This window comes from Podarcis tiliguerta (assembly GCF_965153285.1).
Source record: "Podarcis tiliguerta genome assembly, chromosome: 16".
NCBI lineage: Eukaryota > Metazoa > Chordata > Lepidosauria > Squamata > Lacertidae > Podarcis > Podarcis tiliguerta.
In genome coordinates, this window is record NC_139549.1 from 18,471,773 (window position 1) to 18,496,543 (window position 24,771).

The 24,771-nt window shown below is 47.6% G+C and overlaps 2 protein-coding genes across 7 annotated transcripts; one reads left to right on the plus strand and one right to left on the minus strand.

Moving 5' to 3' along the window:
* Positions 1-101: 101 nt before the first annotated feature.
* LOC310666503 (uncharacterized protein) lies at positions 102-7,166 on the minus strand. Of its 5 annotated transcripts, XM_083417429.1 has the most exons (7): positions 6,170-7,166; positions 5,731-5,762; positions 4,114-4,485; positions 2,767-2,883; positions 2,096-2,378; positions 1,754-1,858; positions 102-1,422 (listed from the first exon to the last, which is right to left on the minus strand). In XM_083417429.1, exons 1-5 carry the CDS (start codon positions 6,177-6,179, stop codon positions 2,361-2,363), a joined length of 549 nt encoding a protein of 182 aa, XP_083273555.1. In that variant the 5' UTR covers positions 6,180-7,166; the 3' UTR covers positions 102-1,422; positions 1,754-1,858; positions 2,096-2,360. The 5 variants fall into 5 exon arrangements, 2 of the variants coding, with proteins under 2 accessions (XP_083273555.1, XP_083273556.1); XR_014505931.1 differs by having other exon boundaries at positions 2,767-3,651; positions 4,360-5,762; XM_083417430.1 differs by lacking the exon at positions 5,731-5,762 and having other exon boundaries at positions 4,360-4,485.
* Positions 5,681-24,134, plus strand: LOC310666500 (ras-related protein Rab-11A-like). Of its 2 annotated transcripts, none has more exons than XM_083417426.1 (5): positions 5,681-5,788; positions 18,891-19,086; positions 21,194-21,387; positions 22,055-22,135; positions 22,452-24,134. In XM_083417426.1, exons 1-5 carry the CDS (start codon positions 5,779-5,781, stop codon positions 22,592-22,594), a joined length of 624 nt encoding a protein of 207 aa, XP_083273552.1. In that variant the 5' UTR covers positions 5,681-5,778; the 3' UTR covers positions 22,595-24,134. The 2 variants fall into 2 exon arrangements, with proteins under 2 accessions (XP_083273552.1, XP_083273551.1); XM_083417425.1 differs by lacking the exon at positions 5,681-5,788 and adding an exon at positions 11,128-11,615.
* Positions 24,135-24,771: the final 637 nt, after the last annotated feature.

The window sequence follows — 24,771 nt, forward strand, 5'->3', positions numbered from 1 at the left end:
AGGGAAAGCAGCTAATCAGCCACAAGAATCACACACACAAGAAACCCCTTTTGGCTCCTTCTTCAGCCGCTGCCCTGCAAACACATGCACATGCACATGCACAGAAGCGCTCTATCACGCTGCGCATGTGCGCAGAAGTGGCGCCTCTAGTTATGGATTTTTCAGGGTGCACACAGCACCCCGAAACAAATTAAATCCATAACCAGAGGTACCACTGTAACTCAATGGCTGTCACATGGAAGATGCAGCAAGCTTTTTTCTCCTGCTCTGGATGGTAGGACTCGAACCAATGGCTTCAGAAACAACAAAGGAGATTCCGACTAAACATTGTTCAACAGAGGAATGGACTCCCCTGGAAGGTGATGGACTCTCCTTCCTTGCAGGTTTTAAAGCTGATATTAGATGACCATCTGTCATGGATCCTTCCTTCCTTCCTTGTTCTGCCCAATCTCAGTCCATATTTCATGGCTGGTTAAATCATCTATCCCCCTCCTGATTCTCAGCGCCTCTTCTTCTGCCAGTCTTTGGCCAATTGGGATGTCCAAATAGAGCCAGCAATTCCTTCAGGGAGGAAAATCATAACTCTTCAATGATGTCATCATCTGGATGGTAGATGTTATGTATTGGGTTTAACACAAGGTGCGTTCTAACCAATCACGTAAGTGCTGGTAGACAAACGTTCTAATGGCAAGTAAGCGCATGGACTTTCAACTGTCAACAGTCAGTTCATGCTCAGCATTTTTATTGTGTTGTCCAGTCAGTTTGGTTCTTGTTTTCCTATGAGTGAGCTGTTGTCACTAACAAATGTTGAATAAACATAGGGCTTCTGACTTTTTCTGAACACTGGTGACAAGGATGGGGTTGATGAACTACCGCTGCCTGCCGCCTCGCAGTAAGCGCGACCTCACCGCCACGCTAGACTTAGCAAATAGTCCCGGAAATGAGACCTCACCTGCCACATCTTCGCAACCACCCACAATTGCACAAGCAACTGCTCCAGGTCCAAGGATATACCAGTCATAGTCGGCCACCACCGGACTTGGATATGAGCCATCCTGCAGAATAGCCGCAGTGGCTCTGCTGAATAAGGAGAAATGTCCGACTACAAGGCTTCACTAGGGAGGCAGACAAGGTGGATGTGCTACTGACGGTGCTGGGAAGTTCCGCCATCACTCTACTGGAAGGTCTGATGGCACCCAGGGACATAGAGGCATGCACTTTTGATGAGCTGACACAGGCTATGACAAGATAGGAAAGGCCTGCCAGGCAGGGAGCAGGTCCTGCAGGACTCCCAGCAGGAAGACCTGGGAGGTGTGTCTTGGGCAAACAAGGGACAAGGGAATTCGCTGTCCTCAAGGTGTGGGGCTTACCTTCTTTCAGATTTTTCCAGAAACAAGCCAGCTCTGGGCGAATTACTGTGTTCTGCAGAGGAAAGAAAAATCTAGGTCAGATGACACTACGAACCCCACCCTGGATGGGTGCAAAAGAGCACAGAAGCAGCCCCATGCCAGGAAGGATGGGTCTCCCTATGGCTTGGGCCCAATCCCTTGCCCCAGAGGACCTCCTTGGACCCCGCAGCCTCCTAGGCAGAGGTGGAAGGGCAGCACCAGGAAGGGGGGCAGAAATACCCTCTGGCCTCATCCTGGCACCCAGGGACACACACCACATCTTCTGCATTAAAGGTTGCTGGGGGATGTCTCTTGGGGGGATGGAAGCAACCAAAGAAATGAATACAGGAAGGCAAGATACTTACTCTGAGGTGGGGGAATCTTCGTGAAATGGCCAGCAGCAGAGAAATGCTGCTGGCCGCTAGTTTCCTTTCCGCCTCACTTCCCCAAAGGGCATAAAATCGGAGCTCCTGCGGGAGGAAAGAGCATCTCAGAGTCAGGGGCCAGTCTGGGCCAAACCGGCCCTCCGCTGCCCCCATCACGGAGTCCCTGGCACTCCTGAACCATGAGGGTTGCCACTTTTGGTCTTGGGCCAAATTGGGGGCCAAATGGGACAGGGGACTCTGTGCCCCAGAAATGGGACAGTCTGTTGGGCAAGGGACAGGGGGCAACCCTAAACCCACTCCTGATGCCTTCAGGACACTTACAGTGAGCAGCTGGAGGAGGGTGCCAGCATTGGGGGCCTCTAGAAGGAGACCCCCCCCCCCCGCAGGCTCAGGAAGTGCCTCTTCAGTTCCTGTGGGAAAAGAGAGAAGAGAGGTTGAGTGCTGGGTTAAATCTTGCAAGGGTGTGAGAAGAAGACAGAGATGTGCAAAGGGAAGTCAAAGCAGAGGACATACCTCTTTATCCTCCTCCTTTTCTGCGCCCCCAAGAACAGCCTCCATTGTCCTATGCAGGATAGCACTGACCATATCACAGCTGAAATGGGGTCTCATGAAGGTGCAGAGAGAAAGGAAAGGGGTTAGACGCTGCCTCCTCCCTTGCCCCCTTCTGCCTGCTCTTGCGCACCTGGCGCTCCCCCTGGAGTTCTGTCCCCCACCCCACAACCCCACCCACCCCAGCTGGAGGTGATCCCTGAAGTGCTCCAAGTGGCCAAAGATGTGCTGGAAGAGAGCAGAGGAAGAAAATCGGCTCCTTCCAGGGGGTCACCAGAGGACGGCTCCGACCCCCAATGCCAGGCTTGTCTTTCCAGGGGATTGGCAGCCCCATGCCCTAAGCCAGAAAGGTCCTCCTCTCCGGCAAATTCACAAGCCCCTCCCCAAAGCCCCTCTCTGCCCCTCCCTCCCCATGGGGGTCCCTCACGCCACCCCTCACTCACCATAATGGCTTTGGCCGTCTCCTGCTTGGAGCACTTCAGGGTTCGGAGCCCCCTGAGCCAAGCTGCCTGGCAGTTCTGGAAGACCTCCAGGTGGTATAGCTGATCTTCCTCCAGCAGCTGAAATGCAAAAGTCACGCTGTCAGTTCCTTGCAGGGCTCCTCTGCATCTGAGAATGCAGAGTGGGGGGCAAAGAGCCCAGGCAGCGTGGGCAGGGCCGGATTTAGATGAACAGATGCTCTAGGCTACTCCACTTGTGAGGCCCCGGGCAATCCCCCACCCTCACTAGAAGAAAAAATTCAAAGTGAACTGTACAAAATTGCACAAGAACTCAATAAAGGTCTGATTTCTGAAGGGCTTTGTTGACTCTGTGAAAATGACCTTGTGCATGGGTCCAAAAATGCAGCATAAACACAAATTCCAGTTCTTCCATTTTCTGCAAAAGATTGTTAGCTTGGAGCCTGATTTCCCCTTCCCATTAACATCAGAGTACAAATGACTGAGGGTATCAGTGACAGCACTATAACTTTCCAAAATAGCTTCTGTGACTTTTGCATGTGCTGTGCGTCCCACCTAGGGTCTGACAAATATTTAGACACTTTAGACTGAGGTGGCAAAAATGATTTTAGAACTGCCCATCTCTTTGTGGAAGATGAAAAGAAGGAATAAATTTCATTGATAAAACAGTTCACTGCATCAAGGCAGCAATCCACAGCTGAACGACCCATCAGGTTTATAGTGACCTGCCGGCTCTTGTTGCTTCAATGAGTGGTTGATGCATGAAAGCAGTGACTGGTCTTAACTTCATTATCATAGCATTTTTGAGACTCCGTCTCTTGTGCTTGCTAGCACCACTTTCAAATCTTTTACTCATGCTTAGATTAGAATCTAAAAACAAAAATAAAAATTACTCTTCAACTGGATAAACTTGGGCTTCTGTCACTCTTCAGTAGCTGCCACCACTTGCTGACTTCCCTATGTCTTTCTTGAGGGGCAGAGAGACCCCTCTGGCTGACTCCTGGGGTTTGGAGATGAAAACCCATAACTTTGGGTTTCTCCTGGAGGGTTGGCACCTGCACATTTTGGGGCTTTTTCCCTCCCAGGACCCTTCTTAAGGCACTGGTAGCGGGCAGAGCGGGGAGACTCTGTGGTCACAGCACTAGACTGGGATTTTAAACAAAGAACAAATATTTTCTTGACTATCTGCAAGTAGCAGGATTTTATACACAAAAGGCCCTTTAAATTAAACATAGAAAAGGAAAACACCACCGGGCACAAATAAAATAGGACAAAACGCAGTTCCTCCAACCCTATACTTATTTTCCCTCAGGATGAGGTCCAGTTACCAACCTGCAGCCTAGACTCCTGCCTTCTACAGGTAGTTCTGGATCCCTCTGAGGATCCCTTCCCACTGCTGGCTTCCCTGATCCCCAAGGCCTCTCTCTGCCTGTGGGCAATCTGCAGTGCATGCTGCAGGTACCAACAGGGCTCTGTGAAGTGTGAAAGACAGAGCTTGCTTGCCTGGTCTATCTGCCTCAGCTGGCCCCCCACGCGTACTCTCCCACTGATTAAAGTGCAGCACGTACCACTACTGACCTGACCCTGGAGCTGGGGAAGGTTGTTGACTCTGGGCCTATGGGCTCTGGATTCTGAGATGGAAAATTCTGGGAGGCGAGGACACTCAACAGCCCAGCTCGTCAGGGTGCAAGTCCCTGCGGGTCTCTGCGGTTAGCAGAAGAAGGAAGTTCCAGCCAAATACAGGAGCAAAACAGGGGTCAATAGACCACAATCTTTATTGTTGTGCAACAGGTCCCCACACAGAGTAAGAACCCCGAACATGGGTTACAAGCTCTTTGAAAACCTTCCCTCCCTACCAGAATACATGTCCAGAACCATCATTGAGACATCACTGACACATCATCATTACGTCACCAGGAAGGAGGGGAGTCGTGAGGTTACCCAAGTTCATCAACTTGCCCCGTGTCATGAATGAGCCAGCCGCCAGGGAAGGTTTGCAGGCAGCTCCCAGTGAAGGAAGTAGCCAGGAAGCAAGAGAGTTAACTGCCAGACAAGATGAGCATAGCCCACTGCCAGCTCCCCCACCCTTAGGACTGGCAGTTGATAAGAGAAGGACGCAGGCCTGGCCAGGATAAAGAAGGCCTGGCCAGGACACCGATGGCCCGGCCAGGACAAAGAAGGCCTGGTCTGGACACCGAAAGCCTGGTCAGGACAAAGAAGGCCTGGCCAGGACGAAGAAGGCCTGGTCTGGATGTAGAAGGCCTGGTCTGGACGTAGAAGGCCTGGTCTGGACACCGAAAGACTGGTCAGGACAAAGAAGTCCTGGCCAGGACGAAGAAGGCCTGGTCTGGATGTAGAAGGCAAGGTCTGGACGTAGAAGGCCTGGTCTGGACACCAAAAGCCTGGTCAGGACAAAGAAGTCCTGGGCAGGACGAAGAAGGCCTGGTCTGGATGCTGAAGGCCTGGCCAGGACGAAGAAGGCCTGGCCAGGATGAAGAAGGCCTGATCTGGATGCTGAAGGCCTGGCCAAGACGAAGAAGGCCTGGCCAGGACGTAGAAGGCCTGGTCTGGATGAAGAAGGCCTGGTCAGGACGAAGAAGGCCTGGCCAGGATGAAGAAGGCCTGGTCTGGATGCTGAAGGTCTGGCCAAGACGAAGAAGGCCTGGCCAGGACGTAGAAGGCCTGGTCAGGATGAAGAAGGCCTGGTCTGGATGCTGAAGACCTGGCCAAGACGAAGAAGGCCTGGCCAGGACGAAGAAGGCCTGGCCAGGATGTAGAAGGCCTGGTCAGGACAAGGAAGTCCTGGCCAGGACAAAGAAGGCCTGGTGAGGCCCCCTAGATTTAGAGGCCCTAGGGTTCAGACTACTTAGCCTATACATAAATCCAGCACTGAGCGGGGGGGCAAGTCTGAGGGATCCACTCCCTGCTCTCGTTTTATCCAATACTCACCGCTAGGGAAGAGATGTGGAACCCCAGCACATCTGCAAAGAGAAGGACATGGGGACAGGCGAGTTCGTCCCTGAGCCCCTGGCAAGGCTATTCCAAGAGTTTTCTCCTGGATTCCAAGTCCTACTACAAGGGGGGGGGCACCCCAGGCCTTGGGGGCCAATCCTGGCCTCCAGCCCCCAGAACATGGCACCCCAGGGAAGGTGCCCCTCCCGCTGACAACTGCCTCCCCCCCCCCGCCTTGCCCCACAGCCCAGCCCCCTGCTTCCTCCATTGGACCCCACAAAACGGGGTGGTCGCTGGCAGGGTTGGGTTTCCAGACACTGGCTCAGATGGACCTTGGGTTGGATCCAGCCGTCTGGCTCTGTGCATCTTTTGACTAGCTGCCCCCCTAGCCCATTCCTGCCCTCCTCTGTCCCAAAAAGGAGGACCACTTGCTCACCTGACACCATGGGCTGCTCTGGGCCTTGCAGGTCTGTTGCTGCGGCTGATCAGGCATCTTGAACACCTTAACTTAGAAGAGAGGAGCAGAGAGAGCGACTCAGAAGCTGGCAGCCCCAATTCTTGGGGGGTGTTTGTGTGTGAGGAGGGGCGTCTGGCCCAATTCTTTCCATCTCTCTGCAGTTCAGTGACCTGAAAGGGCATCGCCAGAGCTGGAAAGAGGCAGCCCAGAACATGAAGGGCTGGCAGAGAGACAAAGGAGGCCCCAAGTGCTATGGGTTCAAGAGCTCCAGCCAAAAAGAAAAAGAGAAGCATTGCCAGCTGTTAAAGGGCTGCTCTGCCTCGTCTTAGGACAGCCCTGCCCTTCCTGGAGAGGGAGGAGACCCCTAGGAGGGTTCTCCAAGCATCAAGGTGTCCCAGAAAAGGAGAAGAACATGAGGAAGCTGGTGGAATCTTCCATGGAGCCAGAGAGACCCCCAGGAAGGGGGAGGAGGCCGATGTCATAGGGCAGTTGGAGAGATGCAAAATGGAGCCAGGCAGAGGTGTAGCGGTTGGAGGGCTGGACTAGGAGGACCTGGGAGAGCAGGGTTCGAATCCCCACTCAGCCACGAAGCTCCCTGGTGGACCTTGGGCCAGCCTAGCCTACTTTGCACGGCTGCTGTGAAGATAACAATTGGTGGCAGGGAGAACCATGAAGGCCACCTTGAGCTCCTGGGAGGAAAGTGGTCTATGAATGTCCTAGTAAAAGTAAATGATGAGAGGGGAAAGAAAAGGGGAAGGCAGGGGAAGAGTGTGGAGGAGCTGAAAACCAAGCCTGATGAGGAACAGTTGAGGCAGCTGGGCATGTTTAGCCTGGAGAAGAGGAGACTGAGAGGAGAGAGGAGAGCCATCTTTCAATATCTGTGGGCTGCAAGAGGGAGCAAGCTTGTTTTCTGCTGCTCCAGAGAGGAGGGCAGGAAAGGAGATTCGGACTAAACGTTAGGAAGAACTTTCTGATGGTAAGACTCTCTGGGCGGGCAACAATGACTGGCAGAATCCGAGACCAGGGAGAAGAGACGGTGGATGAAGATTGGAAGAAATTTAAAGACTATTTACAGAAATATTATAAGATCAATGAATGTTAGAATGACATCGGATGGAGGTTAATGGGTTAATAGCTACAATGTGGTTAAGTATGAAAAATTTGTATGAAAAAAAGATTAAGATAAGATAGAGGGAAGGGATTTGCTGATTAAATTTTTAACTTGGAATACAGTGAGGGGAGGTGTGAGGAAGTCTGGGAAATAAGTTAATGCAAGGAACTCTATGAAAATAGAATTGTTTTTATTTGTATTTCTTTTGTTTTTGTATTATTTTTTGTACTTTTGTATTGCTCTTTTTTTCTTCTTTCTTTTTCTTTATGTAAAAGTACCAATAAAAATTATTATATATATATAAAAAAAGACTCTCTGGGCGGTGGTGGACTCTCTTTCCTTGGAGGGTTTGAAGCAGAGGTTGGATGCCAGTCTGTGAGGGATTCAGCTGCAATTTGGGGAGTGAATAGCACTGGCCTACTTTACAGGGTTGTTGTAACCACACAGGGCTGCTGAGCATCCAAAAGTTCCTGACAAATGTTGAGCCTTCCATTTCATTGTGGGGAACAGCTGCAGCGCATCAGGAGGCGTTCCTCAACTTCCGTTTCTTCTCTCTCCTGCAGCCAAAGGGGCCGGGCTGGATTACCAAATAGGCAAAGTAGGCACTGGCCTATGGGCGCCACACTTTTTAGGGGTCCCACAACAATGGATCAAAATAATATTGATCTGATCTTGAAAGAAAACGACAATCAAGCTTTCTTAGTTCAATATTATTCCAGCGTGCGCACAAAGCCTGCCACCGCCCAGAATTTGACTGCCAAGGGGCCTCCACAGGGTTTAATCCATCACTCCCCCCCCCCCCTAGATGTTGCTGGACTCTCAAGTCCCACCAACTGAAAACAGCAAGGTTGGGGATAATGGGAGATGTGGATCAATAACATAGAGGGCTGTAGATATAGAGTGCAGGTTTCTCAAGCTCCCTCAGTGGAATCTAGAGACTACCTGGAATCCAGGGCAAGAGGAATGTTTGGCTGATCATGGAGCAAACAGGTCCAGCTAGTCCTGGACATCTTAAATTAGTGGACAGAAGATATACCGTATGCTAGGTCAGGGTGTTGTTACATTGATCCCACCTGATAAGAGACTTGGGACAGGCCAGAGAGATCTTGAAAGCAGATTTTCTCTGCAAGAGCTTCCAAAAGCGTGTATGTTAAACTTTATTTAAAATATGTCTTCTGCCTTTCCCTGTAAGTGTTCTTATAAATAAGAACTGCGAAATACAATACATTCAACTCCCCTCTCACAACAAAAATAGCAAACCATACAAGTATCCCTCCCCAACCTGGTGCCCTTCAGGCATGTTGGGATTACAACTCCCACCTGTCACAGCCAGCAAGACTGTACAGTGGTACCTTGGTTTGCGAACAGCTTAGTTTATGAACAACTTGGATTAAGAACGCTGCAAACCTGGAAGTAGGTGTTTTGGTTCGTGAACTTTGCCTTGGAAGCAGAACATGTTTCGCTTCCTTTTGAGGGTAAATTGAGTCCCTCACTGCTATGGGAAAGCACGCCTTGGTTTAAGAACACTTTGGTTTAAGAATGGACTTCCAGAATTAAGTTCGTAAACCAAGGTACCACTGTATTAAAGTGACTGATACATATCCCACATGTATGATGCCTGGGCTGATGGAACCTGCAGTCTCAAATGGCCACGCTAGCTGGAGATGATGCCAGTTACAATCCAAAACATCCGGAGGGCACCAGGTTGGAAAAGACTGCATACAAAGTTCTTCCCAAGACAGGCATTCTCCAGTCCCCTTTCCCCACTGTGCAAATAAATAGGTTGTGTGTGTGCATTTTTGTGCATCACAGATTGCAATGCACAAGTGTGGAGTTGGCCTTGGGGAAGGAATCCAGCATGTTGGCCTGCCTTTGATAAAAACAAGAGAGGGTCACTAAATTGTATGTCTTTGGTGGGGAATAAGCAAATCTTGTGAGGACTGGTCTCCCAATTGTGATGAGCCATGAGAGCTGCGTGTAGAGCCTAACTGTTCAGGAGCAGTCTACCCCCTGGATAGCAGATGCTGGAGACAAACAACAAAGAATGGCTACTGCCTCCAAGCCTTGTCAATTGGGCTTGCCAAAAACATCTGGCTGGTTGGGGAGAGAGTTCAAGGTTAGCTGGATCTTTGGTCTAATCCAGCAATACCAATTTTAAAGTTTCTATGGCTGCGGAGATAAGGCTATCAATGGCTGCTGACCTACAGCTGTAGGCAGTAATGCTTCTAGATATCACCTGCTGGGATGCGCAGGTAGTGAGAGCATTGTCACACTCAGGTTCTGTTTTAGGTAAAGTTGCCAGATTTTTTTCAATGAATCCGGGGACACTTTTCAACTTCAATGGATTTTGTATGGGGACTGATCTGTAAATCCAGGGATTGTCCCCAGGAAACTGGGACGTCTGGTAACCTTAGTTTTAGGGCTTCCCAAAGGCATTTGGTTGTCCTCTGTAAGAAATGGGTAAGAAAGGATGTTTAGAATAGTCTTCTCCCAAAAGCCTGAAGCGTTTCTTTTGGAAATAAAAGGGACAGGGGTCCCTCCATAAAACTGTTTATGTTTGCTACCACTGCATACAGAATTATGTACGCACACAAATGGAAGGAAAAAGAAGTTCCAACAGAAGAGGAGTGGACTTTGAAATTATTTATGGCAAAGAATCCAAAAATATTGGACTACGGCAAAAATGACAGCAAAATAAAAGACCAAAATGAAGAAACGCTTGTAGAAGAACGGAGATCCTTTTCGGATTACCTGAGAAAATATTAAAGTCAAATGAAATAGCAGGCAGGACTTGAAAGGAATGAGAATGATAAAGCAATGTGTGTTTTAATGAAATATTACATTAATGGCAGTAGATGAATGATTTGAATAGAAGCATCGTGGAAGGAAGGATGGAAAGTCAAAATTTTAAGGGAATATTGTATTAAAATTGAGTTGAATTGGTTAAATGGCTTGAAAACTAATAAAAATGTATTGGGGGGGGGGGAGAATGTAAGAAAAGCCCTACAGGATCAAACCAATAGTGTATCTCAGAGGTTTTTGACCTCAGCCGCCTCCCCTCTCCTTGCAAATCCTCAGGCAGCTGCAGCCCCTGGTCTCTGAACTGCCGCATCCACCCCATAGAGACGTGCATCCTTACATTGCCCCACAGGGGCCTGGGAAGCATCCCCTGGCCAGCCCCAAAGGCACCATTCGCCTGCAGAGCTTGTAGCCAGGGCTGCTGCAACAAACAGCTGTGAAAGCTTTTGGGAGGAAGAGGCAAGAGGGGATCAGAGAAGGGAGGGGAGGAAAGAGGGACAGAGGCCAGTGTTGCCCGCAGCACCCCTGGCTATCATTTTAGGCCCCCCGAGGTCCAACAGCACACTAGTTGAAAACCACTGGCCTATCTAGTTCAGCACTCTGTCTTCAAAGTGGGCCAACCCAATGCCTTTACTGGGAAGCCCATAAGCAGAACCTGAACACAACTCTCACTGCTTGCAAATTTCAGCACATGCAGGGAGAACATGGTGTGATCCAGCCAGCTCTTTCTGCTCTTATGGAAGGGCGTGGAGGGGAAAGCAGGGAGAGAAGCTGATTTATGGCCTTAGCGTTTCAAATAAGTCCTTCCCTTCACCTTTCACAACTCCCATTTAACAGAAGTAGGTTTGCAAATAAGTGCTTTTCATTTGCATAATTCAGCCAGTTGATAGAATCTGGGTTTTGAGGCAGCATAGTTTGGGTTAAAACAAAAAAAACTTTTCCTCCTGATGCCTGTGCAATATATTCAAATTAAGATGAATCATCCTGTTTGTTGAAAACCACCAACACACACTCCCTTGCTCACCTTGCCTGGGTGGGGTCAGCCAGGAAGCAGAGCATTCAGGTTACAAATTGGCAGAAATTAACGTTTTAAGCTCCACCCGTGGTTTTTGGCTTTTCTAAATTGGAAATGTGTTCTAGCCCTTTAAATTTTTTTCTGGTTAAAGATATATGCCCCACCCACCTACCTGGGCCAGGTGTACTCCTTGACAGCCAGTCCATAGTGAGTACATATCCAAACCCCAAACTGGGCCAATCAGAACGAAGGGAGAGAGCAGCAGAGCAACCAATGGCAGAGTGGGAATGGCTTCCTAAGGCTGTGCTACCTGACTGCTGTACCTGAAGCTGGTTAAACCCAGGAAATCGCAGTGTAGTGAGATCACCTGCTTCTTTTGGACCCAGAGGAAAGAGGCACAGGTGTGTCCTCGCTTGCTTTCTTGTGGGGTACCTGAACTCCTCAGGAGCTTGAAGTCACTATGCGGGCCAAGGATGATGAATATGATTACCTCTTCAAAAGTAAGTTTTTTCCTCTTTTTTCAATTTTCTGGCCTTCCTAAGAGTTGCAAACTCTTATTCTTTTGTTTTTTTAGGGCGTGGGGGGTGTTAACAGGAGAAGAGCTTCTGTCCAAACACCATCATTACTTAGCTGCTGATGTGTGCTGTTTTAAAACTCTTATATTGCTCCACTCTTCTTTTAAAAAGTGTATTTTGTACTCAAAAGGCAGATTTTATGTATTTGCTTCTACCCTAAGAGAGAGCAGACCCCACAACTTGCCTATGAAATGTCTCACATACAGTAATGTAGAACCTATGTAAAACTCTGCCCCATTCATGAAAAGTTGTTGGGTAACTCCAGCCACCTCTGATTCCCCCCCCCCCCCATAAGCCCTGTGCTGCGGCCCCACAAACATCCAATGTTTCCTCATTTTTTTATTTACACCCATCTAAACTTGGGTGTCTAAGAGAGACATCAAGTTTAAATGGACCTCAGTAAAAATGGGAAAAGATTGGGCTTTTGTGGGTCTATCCTGCAGGGCTGTGGGGAAGAAACAAAGGTGGCTGTTCCATATTTCAGCCCAGTTTCTTTCCTCCCCTCCCTGCAACCAGGATTCATACAACAGCTGACAATTCTTTGCCTCAACTGTGGGTCTCTCCGGTGCTCCCTGTTCTAAATTTTATTATTTAACTTACTTTAGGAATAATGTCCCATGGTGTTAATGGGACTCTGTTTTGGGGCCAGGTGTTCTCTGCTGATAATTTAGGCCCTCCAGACGTTTTGAGTAATCGTTTGTGGTACATTTTGTTTGAAGAAATTAGGGAGAACTTTGCTTTTTGTTTTTCATCTTCCTATTCTGCCCTTCCTCCTAAAGGAGCCCAGGGTGGCAGCTTAGCCAAATATTGGGGAAATGTGACACTGGGGGGAACTAAGGGCCTGAGTTGCATTTTGCTCCCCGCCCTTTAAAATTGATGCTAAAACTGTAGCTTAAGTGTTCTTCTTCTTTTTTTAATGATGCAAAAGGGACCTGACACACGTCTGGGGAAATGGCAGGACGTGGTGAAATTCAGGTTTGGCAAGGCTTGTGCTGTGTCTATGAATCTCAACAAAACACCTGAAATCTCTCTTCCCTGGGTTTTAAAAACCCAGGAATTTGAACTGAGGGTTGCAGGGGTGTCTAATGAAACTGAAAAACCAAATTGGCCCATAGAACTGTACTTTATTGGTTTGTCTAAGTCTTATTTTTCGAAACAAGTTTGGAAAGTTTCTCTGGCCTTGCTGCTAGATAGCCCTGTCTGGCAAGCCGCCTTTGAAAGCTGGTTTGTTTAATTTTACATTGTCTTGACCTTCAACTCTCCCTCCTCCACCCAGGGGCCAGCTCTACCATTAGGCAAAAATCAGGCAAGGTGTCTCAGGCAAGAGATGCAGAGAGCAGGGAGGGGCCTGGCAGAAGCCCCTCATCCCCTGCTCCCATTCCTCCTGAGTCTCCTAAGTTCACAAGTTCTGTGGCCCCTGCTGCCCTGAGGTATAGCACAGGACCATTGCTGAAATAAGATTGAACCTCAGTCCAGTCAGATTCTGTACATCAAGTGTGCGTGTGTGTGTGTGTGTGTGTGTGAGGGAGGTGTGAGCATCCTATAGTTTTCTGTACTGGCCTACTTTATAGGGCTGTTGTAAAGATTAGGGAGGGACCAATGATGAAACACTTCCAGCCCCCTCTGCTGCACAAGCCCAAGCATCATCATGAGCTACCTTGGGAATATTAAACCCAGAAGCTCAGAAATGCCACTTTCCAGATGTCTGAATAACAATACATGTCTCTTTGCTTGGTATTATGAAAGCCATTCTTCCAGAGGCAGGTTCCTTAGTAACTCTTGAGCGTTGGAAATAAGGTTATCCGAAGAGGGAGGGACAGAGAGTGACGGATGTTCCTGGAGTTTGGGCTGACTCGAGTTGTTATCTGCCGCAGAGGACAATATGGTGTCTCTTCATTTGGTTCTTACTTCAACACTGAGGTCTTCTAGAGCAGTGGTTCCCAATTTGGGGGTCCATGGCACCATTCACATAACCAAAACTAGCATAGAGATATCATTTTTTTTCAAAAGCCAATGGCTTGGCTTTTGAAAAACAGGAGGTCTGCAGCACTTAGCTAATTGGCAATGACTGATCTAGCTCACCTGGAGTCAGCAAGCTATTTTAGCAGCTGTGGCACTATGGCTTTGATCTCCAACAAAGGGGAATACCAAGAGGTTCAGGAAGAATGGCATGGGTTTTGTTTTTGTTTGCTTTTGCTACCACTGCCTCCCCTGGATCTACCGCCTGAGGCAATTGTCCCTCCCTGTCTAATGGTAGGGCCAGCCCTGAATGGAGCTACACAAGGAATATGGGGGAAGGAGGTTGCCTGGACCCTTGACGAGCCCTACTTCGTTTTTTTAGTGTTTTTTAAATTAAATTTGCTTCAAATGGTTGCCATCTAAAGCGACCTCCATTGGTTTTACTTAGTTTCCCACTTTTAATATCCTCCCTTTCTCCCAAGCAGGATATTGCTGTTCGCCTCTCTTTGTCGTCCTCACAACAACCCTTTGAGGTTGGTTAAGCTGAAAGACATGACTGGCCCAAGGTCAGCCAGAGATCTTTGCAGGCTAGCCACAGACAGGGTGGCACTCTGACTTGCGTGTGTAAATTGGTTTGTTCTTTGAAAACATCAGTATATCACTCTGAGCCATCAAGTTTACAGGAGAAATTCCTGCGTCGCTTGATTATGTTCACCTCAAATGCAGTGCTCTAAAACCAGCCTTTGCCAGCCAAATGTTTTGGACTACAAGACTCACATTAGACCTGGGGCTGGTGGATGATGTATTCAAAATGGTGCTAGTTGGGGGTTGATGAGTAAGGCTATCTTAGCCAATGTCATTCTGTTAGGATGCTTTTAGATCCAAATACCGATAGCCCATCTAGATATCCATCCAGATATCCATTTTATTGTGCATTCATATACAGTCCTTGCTTCTAATACTGTTTTGGAGCAGACTAAGGCCCCATCTGTACTATACATTTAAAGCACTATAATTCTAGGAGGTGTAGTTTGTTAAGGGTGCTGAGAGTTGTTAGGGGACCCCTGATTCTCCTCCCAATGATCGAAATTCCCCAGATGCCTAGCTCGTTTTGCAGCCTGCACGGGTTCCACTGCGACCAAGTGAAGATGTACTGCCACCAGGTTTGGTGACTGACATCTCCAACATCTGGCTGTTCTGCAGCAATGTTTTCTGCAGTTGCACGCACCCCTGCGGGGCCCAGCATCAAAAGACGCTGCTATGCGCCAGCTGGCTGACCTTGTCACTATTTTATTTTGGATTGTTTTATTTGATGTTTTAATGTGTTGTAAACCGCTTTGAGATTTTTTCTCTGAAATGTAAAGCAATATAGAAATGAAATGAAAAATGATAATAATAATAAATATGAAAGGGGGGGTGACCGTAACCTAGGTCCAAGGTGCCATTTGGTAATTGGCTAATACCGTGGTACCTCAGGTTAAGTACTTAATTTGTTCCGGAGGTCCATACTTAACCTGAAACTGTTCTTAACCTGAAGCACCACTTTAGATAATGGGCCCTCCTGCTGCCGCCGCGCCGCTGGAGCACGATTTCTGTTCTCATCCTGAAGCAAAGTTCTTAACCCGAAGCACTATTTCTGGGTTAGCGGAGTCTTTAACCTGAAGCGTATGTAACCTGAAGCGTATGTAACCTGAGGTACCACTGTATATCTAACACAGCTACAATTCCCAGAACAGTTCACAATGATGTGTGGATGATCCAGGATAAATAGACCACCAGCATTCTATTATTGCATCAATGACATGTTGCAGAACGTAAGCACCCGGGGTACCCCAGTTCTGGAGGGTCTCTGTGGGTGAAGCCAGACCCAAGACCACTTGTAGGCTGAGCAGCTGAGGCACTCCCTGCTTACATCTTGCTGCTAGCCTTGAAGCTCTTGTGGGAAGAGGAATTTCATCCAAATGAGTCAACGATTGCTCATGGACTGAAGTCACTGGATTTCGCTTCTGATGACTCTGCTTCCTTTTCTTTGAAAAAGCCGGAATGACGGCTTGTGTTGCTACACACCTCTTTTTTTAAAAAAAAATAATAATTTAAAAAACCCTTTCACCTTCACTTGCTCATGTTCCACACCCAGAGATGGGTTGACAAACAGTCCTTTTGTATTCTGAGGAACAGGGATAGGTAGCTGGTGGTTGGCAGTGGGACAGGAAGGACTTCCAGATCAGGCATGTGAAGGGGAGGCATTGACTGCCTGGTTTCTCCCTGGGCTGGCTCCCTTTGCGTGGAGGGCGGGTGGGGTGGGGGGGACAGGAATCCAGTCATTCCTGTTTCGTAGCATTTTTACCTGGATGGGCTTGTGAAGCAGCATTTCAGCTCAGGGGAAAGCAGGTGTGCTTCATTCTCTGCCAAGGTAGGCCTTGGTTCTCTGGGCCTAAAGAACCCGTCCAGAATGATGTCCATTTTATCCTGCTTGTGCTTATTGGGGTTGTTATATAGGCCATCCCACTACTAACACGGTTTGCACTTGCAAACGTTTTGAGGCAGACACGAACTGTTTTATTTCCAGTCGCTACATGTCCTGCTGAAATCATAAGAGCCTGCTGGATCAGGCCAATGGCCCATCTAGTCCAACACCCTGTTCTCACAGTGGCCAACTAGATGCCTGTGGGAATCCAGCAAGCAAGACCCAAGCACAAGAGCCCTCTCCCCTCCTGTCCTTTCCAACAACTGGTATTCAGAAGCATCATTGCCTCCAGCTGGGGAGACACTCAGCACAGCCATCATGGCGAGTGGCTGCCAAGAGCTCTCTCTTCCATGAATTTGCTCAATCCTCTTTTAAAGACATCTCAGGTTGGTGGCCACCACTCCCTCCAGTGGGAGGGAATTCCATAGTTTAACAACATGCTACATAAAAACAGGCGCGGAGCTACCTGCCCCGGCACCTGGAGTGGTGCGGGGGCGGGGCTAGCCACCCGCACGACAAGTGGGGGGGGCCGCTTTCCGCCCGCACAGCAAGCGTTGGGAGGGGTGCTGCTAGCCACGCAACAAGCGTTGAGAGGCGCCACTAGCCGCCCGTGGCAACATCATCCCCAGCGGTCCGCCGCTCGTGCAGTGAGTGTCTGGGGGCACCGCCCGCACAGCAAGGGGGAGGTGGCGCGGCAATGTCACCTGCCCTCATGGCTGACACCCAGTTCGCACCCCCCCGCACTCGCCTTCCTCCGCCAGTGCATAAAGAGCTTTCTTTTATCCGCCCTGAATCTTCCAACATACAGCTTCATGTACAGTGGTACGGTTTACATACGCTTCAGGTTACATACGCTTCAGGTTACAGACTCCGCTAACCCAGAAATAATACCTCAGGTTAAGAACTTTGCTTCAGGATGAGAACAGAAATCGTGCTTTGGTGGTGCGGCGGCAGCAGGAGGCCCCATTAGCTAAAGTGGTGCTTCAGATTAAGAACAGTTTCAGGTTAAGTTAAGGTGCTTCAGATTAAGAACAGTTTCAGGACCTCCGGAACGAATCAAGTTCTTAACCCAAGGTACCACTGTATATGAGAGAAGGAGAAGAACTTCATCCACTTTCTCCATGCAATGAGGAATTGTTTACAATTCTGTTAGGCCGCCTCTTAACTCACCTTTTCCCTAAACCAAGAAGTCCCAAATTTTGCAGCTTTTCTTCAGAAGGGAGTCATAACTTTTCTAAGCACAAATGTGTTGGGGGGTTTTTGGTCCTACTTCTGTTGTACACTACTACAGCACCAGAGTGCCTCTCAAGACAACAATTATGCGGTATCATTCAGGAAGCATCACAGAACAACAAATGGGGAATGTGTGGACGTTCCGTGGGAAGAGGGAAATATTGTTACAATCATTCTGGAAACTGTAGCTCCGTGAGGGGGATAGGGGTTTCCTAATAACCCTCAGCAGCCTAACAAACTACAGCTTCCATAATTCTTTGGGGGAAAGCCGTGAGTGTTTAAAGCGGTGTCACAGTGCTTCAAATGTATGGTGTGGATGTGGCCACCGTTGGGTTTGCAACCTCACTGAGAACTAGGACCCTCTTGAGTCCATCTTCTTCCTGGTGTTGTAGTGCTGCTAGGGTTGCCATATTTCAAAAGGTAAAAATCCTGACACCCACAAAGTTGTTGATAGTGATTTTAAGCTTTTTTGGTGTTGTTTCCACTGCTTTTTCCATTGCGTTGCCATACATTCGGGTTTTTCCTGACATTTTGCCGATTTGGCAAAATCCCCGACACAATTTTTACACAATTTTTAAAAAATAGGACATGTCAGGAATTTTCCTGACGTATAGCAAGCCTAGGTGCTGCCAACTTTGAGGACAGGAAGCCTTAATCAGAAACTCTTTCCAGTGCATCACTGCCTAATTATGTTGGTGATTAGGAAGAAGTTTGTGGTTAGGAGATTTGGGGTTGTGTGCTACCATTTCCTGTTGACTGACAATCCTGGGGTTCCTGTGGGTTGGACTTAAAAGAGGCTTTAAGTTACACTTTGTGATTCTGTTTTGCATGTATGTTTGTTTGTTTGTTTGTTTGTTGACTAATAATCATAAATAAATAAGAATAAAAATGTGCACCCTACCCACTGTTCTAGCTATTCAACCTCCCAAAATTTCAACACCTCTTGCGATGGTTTGACCCCTTTCTGTCTTAACAGCACAAATTCTACAAACACCCTCCATATCTCCTCAAAATCATTACTCCTGCATATTCCCCGTCTTACTTTAATGGCACATGTTAGTTTATCATTAATAGCTATATCTCACACCTCTTTATACCATGCGTCCATTTTATATTCTGCTTGCCCCTTCCTAGCTATCATAATTTGTGCATCTGTCAATAAATTTATGAGCAAGTCCTTCATAGCCTGTGAACCTTCCACCCCATCGTAAATTGATAATAACAGTTCTGCATGTTTGAGAGAAAGAGTTCTGCAAAATATGCTGGTTGCTTCCCCCACCCCACAAATGTTCAAAGCAGTATGTTAGATGTGGGAGCCTCCAAACATGTAACACACCCCCTCCCCAGTAACCCAAAATAGTCCAGTCCAGGAAAGACTTCTACACATTCTGCAGAACCGAGTGTCAAACCTTTTGCCTTATCCTTCCGTTTCTAGCCTTGAACCTTTGGAACAACATTTTGCCATTTCCCTTCCCTCTGCCATTAGCATTCTGATGCTTAATTGTCTTCTCCCTATTTGTTACCTTGTTGCTTCTTTGCAGTTGTCCTCATCGGAGACTCGGGAGTAGGGAAAAGCAACCTCCTTTCTCGGTTCACCCGAAATGAGTTCAACCTGGAGAGCAAAAGCACCATTGGGGTGGAATTTGCCACACGAAGCATCCAAGTGGATAACAAGACAGTGAAGGCCCAGATCTGGGATACCGCCGGGCAGGAGCGTTACCGTGCCATTACGTCTGCGTAAGTACTGCCTTGCCTTCTCATGTTGCAGTGGGAAACCCCAAAGTGCAGTCTTCTTGGCAAATCCCATAGCCACGCTTCTCAGGCTATTCAATAAAAATGCTGTTTGGATCAATGCAGACATTACAACTTTGGGGTCCTAGTCAGACCACTGTTAAAGAGATTCCAATGCTGCTGTTCTTTGCTTTGTAAATACAGTTGTGGACTAGGAAAATTCTGATAATGGGCAGGCGAAAGTAGGCCAGGAAAAGCTAAACTATACTTACCGTACTTTACTGATGTCTAAATTTCTGTCCTGCTGTGATCTAAATGGAACCCCAGCCGCTAATCTGGCTGCTGCATTTTGGACCACAATCTGTCTTCAAGGGCAGTCCCACATAGACCTCTTTGTAACAATCTAACCTGAAAGTTACCAGAGCATGGAGTACAGTGGCTAAGTCATCTCTGTCCAGAAAACATTCCCAAAGGGCCACCCAGATTATATCTATATCTATCTATATATCTATATATCTGTATCTGTATCTGTATCTATATCATCTATATCTATATCATCTACATCATCTATATATCTATATCTATATCATCTATATCTATATCTATATCTATATATCTCTATCCATGTAGGGGCTAAATTTACTTAGGTGCCCCATGTCTGAGGAGGCCAGTTCTAGTTGGCAATCTGGTCACCACCAGGTTTGGAACTACTTGCAATTTCTTGGTTGTTTTCAAGGTCAGTCAGCTGGCATCCAATCAGAAAGGAATTGTGGGGTGGGGGCTGTGTGCAGACCATACTGTTGTCCAATCGGAATGGGAGTGGGAAATGGGGTCTTGTGTTGTGGACATGGCATGTGATCAAGGATGAACTTCCACAGAGGGGTGTGGGATCCTTGTGCACACGGTGTGAGGTCTCTGAAGGTGCTGTGAACTTAGTTCTTAAGGTAGATAAAAAGTAGGTTAAAAAAGATTCCAACCCCATGCAGTAAAGGTTGGATGCAAGACTCCCCACCCCGCAATTGATCAACAATTTGGCAAATGCTCCTTAGTTTTGTCTGGACAAAGCTTCAATTTATTAGCCCTTTTTAAACTCCAGACACCTGTTCCAAGGAATCCAAAGCCACCATCAGGGTCTGATAGAAAGGAAAGTCAGAGCTAGATATTCTCAGTGTATTCTCAATCCTGTGACTCCTCCCAGTGGTTTCATGTGGGTATTAGACAGCATGGATGAACTTTATTCATTGCTAACCTCCCAGGAGCAGAGCAGAGTGTTTCTCCACCATCACGAGATTGTCAGTTGCCAAGACAATTCTAAGTTTGGAATAGGTTTTTCAAGATCACCTTCCTTGCTCTGAAAAGATTTCTCTTTGGCTTCTGTGACTGTGAGAAGGACAGAGGTTTTGCAGGTACAAAAAGGCAATCCTCATTTACTTAAGGAAGGTGTTTTATTACAAGTAGGCAAAAGCTTCCGAGCTTAAAACAACTGTCAGCGGCACAGTTTCTGGTGCCAGCTGTTAGTGGACATTAAATCAAGCACTGAAAGTCTTGGGCTTGGTGAAAAGGTTATAGAACAGCCTTTGCCAATGTGGTTCCCTCTGGATGTTTGAGAACAACTCCCATCATGACTTGGCTGGCTGGAGCTGATGTGAGTTGTAGTCCAAAACATAAAACTCATTCCACATTTGTAAGAAATCTCACTTTGAAACTCACTGCAACCACCTTTGCCGTTCTCTTTTCTGTGCCTGCTAAAAACATTTTTGTTTAGGCCGGCCTATCCAGAAATGCAGAACACATGCGTTTTAATCTGTTTTCAGTATGTCACTGGTTTTAATTGTTCTTTGAATAGTTGATTTTAACTGTTCGTATTGATATTTTTGCTGTCCTGTTCTTTTTGTAAACCGCTTGGAGGTTTTCTTTCCTACAGTCAAGCAATATATTAATGTTACGAAAGAAATAAATAAAATGTATTTAATGGGCTATGCAGTTATTTGGAAAGTGAAATTGGTAATGGGTGGTTATTTTTTATGACGGGTGGGGGGGTGGCATTCAGTGTTGTGCAGCAAGCTTAGTTTTTACCTCCCCCTTCCCCTTCCACCTTCTGATCCCACTGCAGTTACTACCGGGGGGCAGTTGGGGCACTTCTTGTTTACGACATCGCCAAGTACCTGACCTATGAGAACGCAGAGCGCTGGCTCAAGGAGCTGCAGGACCATGCTGACGCCAACATCGTCATCATGCTGGTGGGCAACAAGAGCGACTTGCGGCATCTGCGGGCAGTGCCCACCGATGAGGCCAAGAGCTTTGCAGGTACCCCTCTGCCCCATTCCTTCCGCCTCCTCCTTTTACTTGCCCTGGTGAGGGAGGGTCTCCAGGGCCACCTCCCTAGACTCTGCACAAGGCACTGTGTATATCTGTGTTTTTATTCGTTTCTGTTTTGTACATAATGGCTTTCAGCAACCTGGTGCCCTCCAGGGGTCGTTGGACTCAAGCTCCCACCAGCCCCAGACTTGTTTCCAAAAAATATTTGGAGAGCTACATGTTCCCCACTCACTGTATTACAGCTGCAGGGACTAGAACCTTGAATTTAATTTTTCTTAAGAAAAACAAAATAAGGCTGGCTTTCTTGGGATGCCGCTTCTGAACCAGATTCTAAATTTCAAACTTTTGCTGTGTCCGTGTGGCATTGTGGAACCCAAGGAGGCCTCATTATAAAGAAATGAAGGGTAGATATGGGTTGTTGCGGTTACGCGTTGTCAACAGAGCAACAGTCTTGATTTCCTCAAGAGGCAGCTGCTATAGTTACCATCCCTCTGTCTTCATACATCTGGATATTCTGGGGAGCGGAGCCCTGAATCTGCTTGCTAATGTGAAGCCTCAAAATGTCTATTGTTGGGATGTGCAGAATGCATTTCCATCCTAGTTAGCCAACCCCAACAATCCAGCAGGCCTTTCTTATGTTCTTATGTTCCCACAGAAAAGAATGGTTTGTCATTCATAGAGACGTCAGCTCTGGATTCCACCAACGTTGAGACTGCCTTTCACAACATCCTAACAGGTAAGCCGTTACGTGGGGTAGGGTGAACTCGCAGATAAACTGGCTTTGTGCAACTGCTTGCCTGGTGGAGAATTCTGGAGCACTTGAAAACTTCAAATACTTTTGTGACATATGGGCTGGTCCCAGCAAAGGTATTACACCAATTGGGAATATTTGCAGGTTTTTGGGTTTTTTTAAATGGACCTACAACAGCGACCTATTGCTTCTTACCTAATAAATAAGCTGTTCTTCTGCTCTCCAAAACACACCGTCCCCCATCACTGCTCTAGCTTCATCTGTCTGCATGACTTCATCTTCTCTGCTTTTTGCTCTCCAGAAATTTACCGGATCGTGTCCCAGAGGCAAATTGCTGGTGGGCAGCCGGAGACGGAGTTCAGCGCCAGCAGCACCATCGAGCCGATCAAGGTCCTGCCTACCCACCAGGAGGGCCGGCAAGCCCCTTGCTGCCAGAACATCTAGCCTGCAAAGACTGCAACGAGGAAGTGAAAGGGGAACAAGGAAGGCCAAATAGTCTCCAGTACCTCCAAGGGGGAAAGTGATGCTCCAGGCAAACTCCTCTTTTTCTTCTTCTGGTACCCAACGTCCACCGTGCTACTCTGCTTCCTGTAGGTCAGAAACACATAACGGATCGTGTTCGTCTTTAGATGTGGGGAAACATTGGTGTCAGTGGGTGATTTTCGGACCACCTGAGAGACACCCCATCCCAATTCCACAGCTTTCTTCCCTGAGAGGTGGCTGCTGGCATGAGGAAGTTGGTGGGTCGCAGGGATGGCGCTTCCCACACCAATGGCCCTTTGATACTATTTTCCTGACTAGCATATATTACATGGTTTAAGTAGAGCCTTTTGCTAACATAGGGGGTCATGGCATTCAACACTATGGAATGAAAAGGGATTGAGCTGGTTGGGCAGCCCACTTCTAAACCAAAGGTAGAGTGGACTCACTATCATGGCTTCATGGATCATGGTTTTCAGGGGTTTTTTAATTTGCTGAACGTTAAATAAAAACAACAACAACTCCTTTGCTCCCTCCTAATTACAACTCTTTTGAGGGAAGCCATGGTGAATTAAGCCTGGTTCCCCCCCCCCCCCCAAGTTGGTTCTGTCATACAGACATGCCCTTCCCACCCAAAAAATTTGGCGGGCTCCGCTGAGGTACAAAAGCCGGGCTATTGAGTAAGCCTCAGCCTGTGTAAAGAAGCTCAGAAACTGAGGCAAGGCCCAAGGCCTGCCTCGCTTAGAAGTGAACTTTAGCCGTCCCGTGGCTTGACAGCAAAATGGCTTTGTATCAACAAGCAAATAGGAGTTGCTTCTGAGTGGTGACTGTTCTGGGCATGCCAGATGGCTTTAAAGCACAACTCGCCAGTCAGGTTGCATTTGTGAGGGCGTCTGTCACCTCCACCTTCACCATAGCAGCAGAAAAGCCTCCCGGCCTGGTTTGATCACACCCTATGTTGGCTCATCGCATTGGGTGACAGCTTCCTGCAGATTTTAATCCAGCAAATTGGTATATTTCCCTGCTGCCCCTTGTGTTGTTTTAAAGACCCAGGTTCCCATTAGCTTCATGTCTCACGAGGCCTCGCAAAGCAAGTTTGGGAAATGGGAAGCCCAAAGCAGCAACAAGTAGCCTTTTGGGGACCATGAATGGAGCTGGAGTTTGCATCCTTTCTCAGCCTTGGAGAAAATGGCTGACCCTCAAGATGGAGAAGGAAGAAGTTGGTCGGAGTTGTTTTCCCCCTCCCCTCCCTGTTTTGACTTTGCTACCTTTTCTGGAGTGATCAACCGGTAAAGATGAGAGTATGCTGATGGTTAGATTCTCGTGGCTTTCTCTTGGTTTTGCTCCCAACTGCAACTTTTGTGTAAATAGTAGGCTATTGGGAGGGGGGTATTTTAATGTGTGAAATTGCCTTCCTTTCATTTGCTTTGAAAGTTGTGTTGTTGTTTTGTGGGGTCTTGACTTCTGTGTGTGCTACGTGTTTAAATAAAAGCTATTTGTTTTATTGTATTGTGATTATTTACTACACTTTTATCCTACCCTTTTCTCTCCAAGGTGATTGAGGTTCTCTCTACCCATCCATTTTACCCTCACAACAACCCTGTGAGGTGGGCTAGCTCAGATATGCTGAGATTCCTGGCCGATTTGGGTATTGAACTCCCAGGCCCCCTAGTATTGCACTCTGAAGTGTGACATCATACTGGCTCTAATAATACATTTTGGCAGTATGTGTGGTATTTGAACCTGCAGCACTTGCGCTCAAAACAGTTTCCTGGTGTTATTATAGCACACACACTGTGAGGCATGGAAAACTGGATGGACCTAAAGCACTTCTAAACCAGGATGGTGTACAATAGGCATAAGCATCATTTAAACAAATGACACTTTTGAAAAATTGGGGCTGCACCCCTGCTCACATTGCTTGCCAACCTTGCTTATCACTACATCCCTTAGACCTCGCAAACATCCTGCCCTGCCTCCCCAGGTTACATCTTGTCAACCAACCACCCCTTCTCAGTAAGCAACTGCGAGAGACCAATGGAGATCCACCCCTGCTACCTCATCGGCTGCTACTGTACAACTTGCCCCACAATCCACAGCAGCTGAGAGTGGTAGCAAAGCAAGAATGGAGAGCAGTTGCT

Bases quoted from the DNA above. Each gene is read 5' to 3' on its own strand.
- LOC310666503 (XM_083417429.1), bottom strand. The intron at 4,486-5,730 runs GTGAGTATTGGA...TGCTAACCGCAG, and splicing joins TCCACATCTCTTCCCTAGCG to AGACCCGCAGGGACTTGCAC. The intron at 2,884-4,113 runs GTTGGTAACTGG...TTTGCATTTCAG, and splicing joins GGCAGGAGTCTAGGCTGCAG to CTGCTGGAGGAAGATCAGCT.
- LOC310666500 (XM_083417425.1), top strand. From the start codon at position 11,576: ATGCGGGCCAAGGATGATGAATATGATTACCTCTTCAAAA. The intron at 19,087-21,193 runs GTAAGTACTGCC...ATCCCACTGCAG, and splicing joins TACCGTGCCATTACGTCTGC to TTACTACCGGGGGGCAGTTG. The intron at 22,136-22,451 runs GTAAGCCGTTAC...TTTGCTCTCCAG, and splicing joins CTTTCACAACATCCTAACAG to AAATTTACCGGATCGTGTCC.